Source organism: Simochromis diagramma, unplaced genomic scaffold, assembly GCF_900408965.1.
Source record: "Simochromis diagramma unplaced genomic scaffold, fSimDia1.1 OVJJ01000486.1, whole genome shotgun sequence".
Lineage (NCBI taxonomy): Eukaryota > Metazoa > Chordata > Actinopteri > Cichliformes > Cichlidae > Simochromis > Simochromis diagramma.
Genome location: NW_024387047.1, coordinates 3,056,754 through 3,066,996, shown reverse-complemented (window position 1 = coordinate 3,066,996; position 10,243 = coordinate 3,056,754). Strand labels below are relative to the sequence as shown.

At 40.9% G+C, this 10,243-nt stretch overlaps 2 protein-coding genes across 4 annotated transcripts in view; one reads left to right on the top strand and one right to left on the bottom strand.

Annotated features, from left to right (window-relative positions):
- The first annotated feature begins 259 nt into the window (after nucleotides 1–259).
- Nucleotides 260–3,918, top strand: nkx6.2 (NK6 homeobox 2). Its single transcript, XM_040044755.1, has 3 exons — nucleotides 260–1,128; nucleotides 1,596–1,768; nucleotides 2,418–3,918. Exons 1-3 carry the CDS (start codon nucleotides 699–701, stop codon nucleotides 2,664–2,666), a joined length of 852 nt encoding a protein of 283 aa, XP_039900689.1. The 5' UTR covers nucleotides 260–698; the 3' UTR covers nucleotides 2,667–3,918.
- Nucleotides 3,919–5,190: 1,272 nt separating this feature from the next.
- The window catches only part of LOC120741726 (inositol polyphosphate-5-phosphatase A-like), a 155,224-nt gene continuing 150,171 nt past the window's right edge, over nucleotides 5,191–10,243 (bottom strand). For 2 of the 3 annotated variants that reach the window (XM_040044753.1, XM_040044751.1), the window contains 3 exons: nucleotides 8,778–8,846; nucleotides 7,437–7,473; nucleotides 5,191–7,052 (listed from right to left, as the gene is read on the bottom strand). In XM_040044753.1, the coding sequence (XP_039900687.1) occupies nucleotides 7,003–7,052; nucleotides 7,437–7,473; nucleotides 8,778–8,846 (156 nt within the window). In that variant the 3' untranslated portion in view covers nucleotides 5,191–7,002. Of the gene's footprint in view, nucleotides 7,053–7,385; nucleotides 7,474–8,777; nucleotides 8,847–10,243 lie in introns of all 3 variants that reach the window. The other variant, XM_040044754.1, reaches the window with a different exon arrangement.

The following is a 10,243-nucleotide window of genomic DNA, read 5'->3' as shown; positions in this document are numbered from 1 at the left end:
AAACAATATGCTACGCTGCCAGACTTTTCTGTTGCCGACTTGCTCTGAAATGTATCACCAACATGCATCTCCATCTATCAAAAACAAATCCACCCAGTCCTAACAGGCACCGTTGATATGCATCTTTACTGGAGTGGGGGGAACAGTCTTATTTCCGACAGCACGTCAAGGCAGCATCCGTCCAGCAGCGGGGTTTATGTCTCCTCCAATCAGGGCGCCGTCTCACTCAGCCTTGTCCAATGGGAATAACGCTCGTGCAGGTGGCTGCGCTGTTATCAGCGACTCCCGCTTCATTCCCAGCATAGAGCGAGTGAATTTATGAAAAGGCGAGCTGAGCCTTTTAATGGTTCCCATCAAAACCATCATCAGATCGTCCGATTTCCGCGAGGATTCCTGAGGCGGACGCATGCAGCCTCCTCCCAGCTGACAGACTCCGAGCAAAACAAACACGCGGAGAGGCGTTTTGGAGTTTTTGCCGAGCTCTTCACTCCCGAGAGAGAACTTCGCTTTCGTTCAAGTTTTTTCTAACATTTCAAGAGTCTTCCTCCGGGCCCAGGATACTTTGGAAAAGGCGGCAGAAGTGGCCAGGCTCCTGAATCCCAGCAGTCCGCTGTGCGCCTGCATTTACTCGCCTTTACTACTCCCGCTAGTTTCCTTCCAGTTTCTGTCCCAGCGAGTTTGGCGGTTCATGTTCACAGATGTTAGCGGTCGGGCAGATGGAGGCTAACCGGCAGAGTGCTTTCGTACTGGGCAGCACCCCGCTGGCGGCGTTGCACAACATGACCGAGATGAAGACGTCCCTGTTCCCGTACGCGCTGCAGCAGAGCCCGGCGGGCTTCAAGGCGCCCCCGCTGTCCAACCTCAACTCTCAGTTCTCCGGGGGGACCCCGCACGGAATAAGCGACATCCTGGGGAGACCAATTACCACCGCCGGGCAGCTGTTGTCCGGATTTCCGCGGATAAACGGCCTGGCAACTACCGCGGCCGCAGCAGCGGCGGGGATGTACTTCAGCCCGGCGGTGTCGCGGTATCCGAAGCCCCTGGCCGAGCTACCGGGGCGGGCACCCATCTTCTGGCCCGGGGTGATGCAAGGCTCTCCGTGGAGGGACCCTCGGGTTCCTTGTCCCAGTAAGTCCCGTCTGAGCGTGCCTCTGGGCTGCCTTTTTTATACATATAATGAATAGTTTACATTTGGGAGAAGCCGACATTCCCCTGTGATGTTTTCTTTGGAATTTAGAGGTTATTTTGGTTAATAAGAGGCCCGTTTGAGAGAAAACAACCCCAACTTACAAGAAGTACACCTGCCCTGCGTTTCACACAATCACGGCAACAAATGTAACACAGGTTTGCACGTTATGAATGCTGTGCCACAGGGTCAGTGTTGTTATACAGCCACGTCAGAGTACCAGAAAAGACACTGAGACTTCCACACAGGGCGCTGAATGAACATCACAGTGGCATTAAAACTGTAATCACGAAGAGTTTGGTCTGACACATCCAGGAGCATCACACTTACTGATCTAATGTTTGTTTTACTATCCAACTATAAATTTAATATACCTTAATATAACCACACATTTTGCATCTCTCCTCAGCTCAGGCTAACATGATGGTGGACAAGGACGGGAAGAAGAAACACTCCAGGCCGACGTTTTCAGGACAGCAAATCTTTGCACTGGAAAAAACTTTCGAGCAGACAAAATACCTGGCCGGCCCGGAGAGAGCCCGGCTGGCCTACTCTTTAGGAATGACCGAGAGTCAAGTCAAGGTAAAGACCGCTAAACCGTGCCTGCTCAGGGCTGAGAAGCATGTGGGGAATAAAATAAATGAATAAATTGTGGCTGATCTGCGCTTTGATTTCTTTAATTGGGGAAGATTCGGCTACAAGGCCGGAAAGTGTAAGGTTATTTCCACATAGTATAATGCTACAGCTTCATTTAAAAAAATAAAATAATAATAATAATAATAATAATAATAATAATAATAATAATAATAATAATGATGATGAGAAATGTTTTATCCCCAAACTTTTGAAACTGACTGTGCTACAGTAACATTATTTTTATTATTATGAAAAGCAGAAGAAGCTTATTTTTATCTACATTTTAATCGGTTACTGTTTTTGTTTTATTATTTTTGATTGGACACAAATAAATTAATGGATTAAAAAGTAATTTAAAAAAAATAATTGTAGAAGCAGCTTCTTCTTCGTGTTCTTTTATTATTGTTGTTATTATTATTTATTATTAATGGGGTTTTTTTTTTATTGCTTGTTTGTTTCTCTTGTGGATAAATAACTGTTTGGACCTCCTGATTTCCTGCTTCTGTTACTGGTGCTGGACCTGTTGAGCATCTGTGTCTTTTTTTTTTTTTTTTTTTTTTTTTTTTTTTTTTTTTTTTCCCTCTCTTCTCATCAGGTTTGGTTTCAGAACAGAAGAACCAAATGGCGGAAGAGGCACGCAGCGGAAATGGCCTCGGCTAAGAAGAAGCACGACTCCGAGACGGAGAAAATGAAGGAGAGCTCTGACAACGAGGAGGACGACGAGTACAACAAACCCCTGGACCCAAATTCAGACGACGAAAAAATCACGAGACTCTTGAAAAAGCACAAGGCTACCAACCTGGCGCTGATCAGCCCCTGCAGTAACAGCTCGGACACCTTGTGATCCCCACAGCCTGGGAGGGACCCAGAAAAGGGGTCGCCACGAAGACTTGTCGCACTCTTTCCGAGCCCATCTCCACCTGACATTTCCAACATGCCTCTTAAGGGATCACCTTTATTCCCCCACCCCCCCACACACCCTCAAGCAGAGATAGAAAAATGCGTAAAACTCCCAAGCCTGCGTCCAGACGCACGGGAAAAACCGAAAAGGTGGCCAAGCGGAGACGCACATGGTTGCATCCAAACTCACCCAGACGCTGCTGTATGCGGAGCTATAACTGTTTCCTCCTGGACTTGAGAAAGACTGATGAGGACATGTTTATGCGAGCTGAAAGGACACTGATGCTGGGAACGGAAACTGTCCTGGAGACGCAAATGAGTTTTTACGCATACAGGCAGAGTTTTAACAGGTGTAAATGTAAAGAAAATATTCTTTAAAAAAACAACCCTACTTTGGATCAGTGCTGAGCTCAAAACGTTTACACTTTAAGTCATTGCACTTGTTGCATTATTTTTACAGCTTGTCACGTTACGTCACGGTTTCAGCTCCTAATGTGACCTCTAAATGTTTTAATACAGTTCGGTATTCATACGTTCATCTGAAGAGATTGCACACTTTTTAAAATTTTTGTTTTTTATTTTACACGTATTAACAGATTTTGTTTGTTTGTTTTGTTTTTGTTTTTTTTTTAGTAGCCCACACTGATCCAGATCCCGGGCGCATGTTTTAAATGGCAGGTGCAAACGGGGCCTGTGACGCTTCTAAAGCTCAGTTTAACCAGGGTATCCACTGTCCTAAAAGGCAACAGACTAAACTGTTTGAAGGGGGCAGGTTTGAGACGAGTGACTGATTTTTGTGCTGTAGCCTGCAGATGAACATGTATGTGAGATTGTGTGTGTGTATATATATTTTTTACTGAGTAAGTTATGATTTGAGCAGCGGAAACGTGGCAGCATTGGGCTCATCACTCCCTCAGATACCGCTTTTTATTTTTTTTCTTCCTGCTGAGTAAAGTCACGTTTTATTGAACTCTACATTTCATTACAGAAACACTATTGTATAAAATGCTAAATGCTGTAAATAATGACTGTAAACAAACAAACCAAGAAAAACCACACAGCTTGTTTTTTAACATCACTTTTATTTAGTTTGACAGAGTTTCTGTTTTACCTCATCACGCAGCCGAGCAGAGAACCGGAGCATCGTTTTAAGTTGGATCTAAAGAGTATTATCGCTTCCGGAAGGTTATAGGAAGGAAAAAGAAAAAAGTAAACCCCCTTTGTATTATGAATAAATTATTTAACAAGCTTTTTTTTTCTTTTTTTTCTTTTTGTTTTCTTTTGGGTTTTGATTTAATGTATGGGCTTAATATAAATTAAAGAGAAATTCATGACTATCGATAAGTGAATTTCCTTATTGGCAGCAATGACACCGAAAGCGGGTTAACTGATGTTGTTATTATTAAGTTTATATATTTTATACAAGAGTGGCGCGTAAGGAAAAACGAGTCTTTTAAAATATTTAATATATATTTTTTTTCTTCAAAAAGTGCAATTTATGTGGGATCATCATTTATTTACTTAAAAACAATCCCCTCCTTAAATTATGAAGCGTTATTATAATAATTATTATGATTATTACAAAAAGGTAAAACATCGATTTCTAACACATATAAATGACCAACAATAAATCATCTCTTTCAATGCTGGAGGTTTTATTTTCCATCTTATAAATGGAGATTAATTAACTCTTTGTTCAATCTTTACGTTGCTCTTGGAGAGAAAGTGATCCTTAGCCTTTATTATTATTACTTTATCTCAGAAAAAGCTTAATTGCGGTTTTATACTGTTTGGTGTTCAGAGTTCTTGTATTTAATACTTGAGACTTGAAGTGCTCCCCCTCTGTCTGAAATGCGGAACTACACCCGAGGTAGTTCTATGTAGGCAAATCAATGGGAGAGTTCAGCCAATCACAAATGAGCGCTCATTAAACTCAAATCCCACCTTGGACTTTTTGATAATCCGTGCATGAAGTGAACAGCTGCCATCATAAAAGACGGATTTAAGGAAAAGTTATCCTTCTTTAAACTGAGGCCGCGGGAACAGGCTGATATTAAAAAGACCCCAAACGTTTCAAGCTTAATTATGTATTTCAATATATTTCTATTAAATTTGTTAAATAATAATAAAATGTAACATTTTTCTCATTTTTATACTCGGAATTGTTTAACGTGGACATTTAAATGTGTTTTAGGCCTCAGTTAAAGGCAGCGAGGACTCATACACGTGGGTCAAATTGCATTGCGTATTTCACTTGACGCAATTTTTTTTTCTTTATCTGAAAAGTTGCGTACAAAATGTATTGTTGGGCACTAGTGCGCAAAAAGTGAGACCAAACCAATAACACTGCACACGAGGTGGAGGCCCGTATTCGAATAGTTAATTAGTTAATGTGGAGCTCTCTCTGTGTTATTAAAAAATAAGTTGTCTACCAGGAAGTAAAAACGAGAAAGAATGAGGACAGAATAGGCATTGAGCTCTAATGGGTTTTATTGCTTTTGAGAACTGCATCACCTACAGTAGAGGCCAGGCCGTCCTGAAAGGGGCTGGAATAAAATCTCTATCTGCTTTTATAGGATGGAGTGAAGGGGAAAAATAATAACTGCAGCTTATAATCCTACAGTATACTCACAACGAGCAGCTGGAACAAAAACAAGCAGGGTTTCATTTACTTTTTTTGTTTAGTTTTTTTTTTTTAAACTTTTATAAACATTCTGTCTTATGGACCAAATCACAAAAGATGACATAAATTCTGCAGCAGGCACAAAAACAGTTCCACTTGGTGTTTGATTTAGATGAAGAAAAAATAATAATAATAAGGGAGGATCAATCTGATGGCTTCACTGAGTCTGAAACCTGTAGTGTAGTACATGAAATCGATGATGATAAAAAAAAAAAAAAAAGAAGTCTCCCATCACCTCTAATGCTCCAATTATTTGCAAAGGAGGCTGCTGAAGGCTACATACTGAACAATTACAAATAGCAAGACTCCCTGCTCTGCCCCACGCCCCTCCCCTGCTTTTAGAGTTTCTCTCATTTATCTTAAGTATTTCTGACACACTTCATTCCTGTTTAGGATACTTGGCACCATAATGCAGTAACAAAAATAGACAAAAAACAAAAAAAGACAGTTTACATTTTAAGGACACCCAAACCTACCTAAAATATCACATTCAGAACCATAATATTATAGAAATAAGTTAGAGTAAGAATAAGAATGACATAATGTGAGAGTGCTATATATGAAACATTATCTTTTTAAATATATATGTATGTGTATATGTATATATACATATATATATACACACACACCTGCATGGTCTATGGCACTGCTTAAAACATTCTTGGATAGGCAATAAATCACTCCTCTCTTGTTGTACGGACTTATTCAAAGGTCAGCGTGGCTGTGGGAACACCGACACGGCCGCGCTGTGTCTGCGCACGCACTCCAGCATAAACATTTTGGTAAGAATTATAAATTATCTCTTTAAAAAGTACAGTATATAAAACAAGACTCAACTGATGTGTCAGGCATGGCTGTGTGTTGCGCACACAACAACAAGAACAACTCAAAAAACCAAAATGAAACAAAAGAGAAAAAAAAAAAACAATATATATATGTATTTATATAGAAACTGTTGAAATAAACTTAGAAGTTCTATCTATTCCAACAAAGGGACCGCAAAGTTTGGTCAGAGAAGAGAACGGCACTAAAACCATCAACGAGTCTATGTTATACTGTCCGATGTACAAATAAACCTAACAATATAGATACACAACTTTTTTTTGCATTGCACTTTTCTTTTTTGTTTTTTAAAACACCTTACATACTGTATGGAAAGTAGCTTCTATACATAGAGGCATACCTAAAAATGCCAAGTACGGTGTCTAAAAGGATGTAGTAGGACTGTGTTCAATTAGAGTTTTGGCAATGAGGCTGTGGCATGGAAGAGAGTTGTCCGTCCGTCCGTCTGGTTGTCCTTTTCTCTGGGGAATGGGGGAGGGTTGCATGGCAACGATGAGGTCAGCGATGTGTATCTCGTCTGGAAGCCGGGCCCTCGGGTGGCTCGTCCAGATCTCGGCGAGTGTTTCGTGGGAAGAAACCGGGTCGGGGTTTTCGTATGGATGAGGCGTCTGGATTACTGCAACTGGTCAGCACTGCTGAAACAAAGTCTGTCTAGGTTCTTCAGTGTATGCTTGTGCAAAGTGTGTGTGTGGGTGTGTTTTTGTGCGTGTGTGTGCGCTGTGTGTGCGGTGTCCTGTTTGTTTCTCGGGTGTTCTCACAGAGGCGCTTCACGGAATATGTTCTCCCCCCTTTGGCAACACTTCCCTGCGGAGGAATAAAAGAAGGGGAGAGGGACGGGGTGGGAAAAAGTTTTACTCCTCCAACACCCAAAGTGATTTTTTAATCAAACAAATCTGATGATTCTTAAAAAGGTCAAACATGAGCTGCAGCACGAGATTTTCTTAAAAAAGAGAAGCATTTTAAGCAATCTCGCGTGACTGTGATTTCTGCACCGACGCCGTTTTATTTCACAATAAAACTCTTCAAGCAGGCACGCCTGCCACTTGTGCAAAGTCATGAAAAAAACAGTCAAGCAAATCAAAGTGAACAATAGCAACAATGGGAAGAATTGTGATAAAGAAAAAGAATGATATTTACCACGACATCACTGCACCACACAACACTTGTGCTTATTTGCATTAGGTTTACCTGCCCCCGCTGTTATTCGGAAGGACAGGAAGACAGGCTGGTGAGGGGGGGACAGAGACAAACCACGGTAAGAAAACTCCATACTTTCTTTCCACAGCACTCTCTGGAAGAAGCACACCACACACACACACCCCACCCTCCTCCTCCACCCCACGAAACGACCAACCCACCCCTGTGAGCACCTCTGACATGCAGGTTAAACTCACATACCAGTCCGGGAGCATTTTGGGGCCTGTGTGCTAACTACACTGGACATTTTTTAAACATAGGCAGCTGTGACTTTAGCGGCGTTGTGTGGTTTGGAGGTAAGGGACGGTGGAGTGTCTGCCGCTGTGCTCAGGTCACCTCGCACACACACAACAGTGTCCGTGTCACACCGCGTAGTGATGAAAGACCTGGTTTAAGGCGCCTCTCTTTCAGTGGAAGACCTGCTGTCTGACACTACAAACTTCAGCCCTACAGCTGACCTTATGGGAAAAATCTTTTCCACTTTCCTACTTTCTACAGAATTTTCCTGACAAATACAGTAATAGCTTAATAAAGTTAACAGTAGGAGAAAATTCAGGATCATTATTAGAGTTTGTTTTATTGTTCTAGTGAAATTCATGCCAGTTTTATACTTAAACTCTGCAGACTTCAGTAATAATAAGATAAGCTGTTAACTGTACAGGTTATATAGATGAACTAGGGATTGGTGATTGGGTTTCTAACACATGTAATCAAATAAAGACAAATACAGAGATTCTATTAGACGTGACGTCAGAAAAAAGCCTCTGCAGACTGATCAGCTTCACACTTGGAGCATATTTCACTGTGACAACTTAAGAACTCAACAAACTTCAACTGAATGCTTTTATTTATTTAAGGTGATGAACCCTAAAGTTAAAGGTTTTCAGAATGATAATAATAACAGTATGTGATGCATGCTTTGCTCACTTAGGCTTCATTTACCTCTCGCACTGGATTAATTTAACTGAACTTAAATAAGTACACAATTATGACTTAACTTTCTTTCTTTCGTCCTTTTTAAAAATTAAACAAAAGCATTGTAACTCTATCATTCTCTTCTTTAAAGCATGAATTGAAAAGAAAGATATTACTTATATATAAACAGGATTTTATCAACTAAATAGTTCAAGTTAATCAGTCACATTAACCCCAAAAGGAAGAAAACTTCAAAATGAAAGTATTGAAGTAAAATATTTGTACAAACTGAAGTAGAATATTTTTAACACACTGGTTTTACACTGCAGACACACAGATCACAGATCACAGCTTCTCCAGAGCAGCATATTCAACACATCACAGAACAATCGCACACAGTGAGTGAGGTTGTGTTACCTTGTGGTCCCCCATGCAGACATTGGGCCCAATGTTATCATAGACTATAGACTTCTCTTCATTTTCAGGCTGCAGAGACACAAAATCAAACGTGGTGCGATCTAAATGTTGGGGTCGCACTTACACAGGACAATCACTACATGTTAGTGTCGTGGTATTGAATGAACTGGAGCAGCTTCGTTAAACACAATTAGGAGGATCATGTAGCTGGTTTCAAAATAAAAGTCAGCTGGAAAAGTGAAATAGGCAACGTCTGGACAAAACAGTTTCAACAGTAAATTTCAACTCAGGAGCTTCTCTCCTACACATTAGGAAACCAGAACTAAGCTTACACCCGTCATCTAAGTTCCACGTGTGCTGGAAAAAAGGACAAAGTAAAACCTCCCTTAGAAGATGCGTGACTGCAGTCCTCGGTTTCTGAAGTGCAGACAGATAAAGGAAGATTCCTCCTTCATCAGTTATTAGAAATTTGTAAAAGTTTATCAGGTCCTACAGGGGCTGTTTTACACAATCGACACGTGATTAAAAATGTTGTGTTTGTTTAGGTGCCAGAAAAATCTTAATAATATCAGCACTGCTGTTGTTCACTAACAGAGAGACACTTAGTCATTCGGCTTGAGAAATGCTGAAAATATTAGGGAGTGATGTTAAAAAGCCCACATTTGAATATGAATAATGCAGAGTCTGTTGGAAAAGGGACGCAATTCTGCTGTGATCCGATCAGTCGCTTTGGAGCTGGTTTTGGTTGCATGGAGGTAAATGGATCTGTTTTTGTTTTTTTAATTTACCAGCATTGGGTGGACAGAATAGAAAGCCTTGGCTAATTAAGATATGCTGCCTCCTCCAGAACCCCCAAAATATTAGACGTGGCCCCCAGAAGGCGAGTAGGCAGGCTACCCAATGAGTTCTCAGATTGAATAGGACGTAATGAAGATAAATTTTAAATAAATGCTCGATATAACTACTAAGTAAATTAGGGGATGTTAAATAGTTTATGCTTAGTTCAGGCACAGCTATTAGTAAAATTAAGCTAATTTACAGGCACAAAAATGAATCACAGCAGGCAAAGAAAACGAAGAAAAAAACCTAATTGTAGCCCGACGTCCTTTTTCGACGTCGGACTTCTTCCTTCTGATTATAGTTACCCCGATTCTCAGAGAGCAGCGGCACTGAGCTGTGGCTGAACGCACCTCGAGCTTTGAGTTTTAACTTTAAGCTCGCGTGAAGAAAAATGAAAAGCAGGAGCAATTTACAAAGTGGACATTTGCCTCACGGCCTAATACACTCTCAGTGTAATCTAAGTGCTTATCTGAGAGAACCGTGTTTCAATATCACTGCCTGCACACAAAGAAGCCACTCGCACATGAATCCGCAGACTGGAGTATAAATCACACTTGTCTGGTTGAACTAAAGACTTTTTAAACAGCCACCAGCCCCCACTTACACACACACACAGAGGTTGGTGT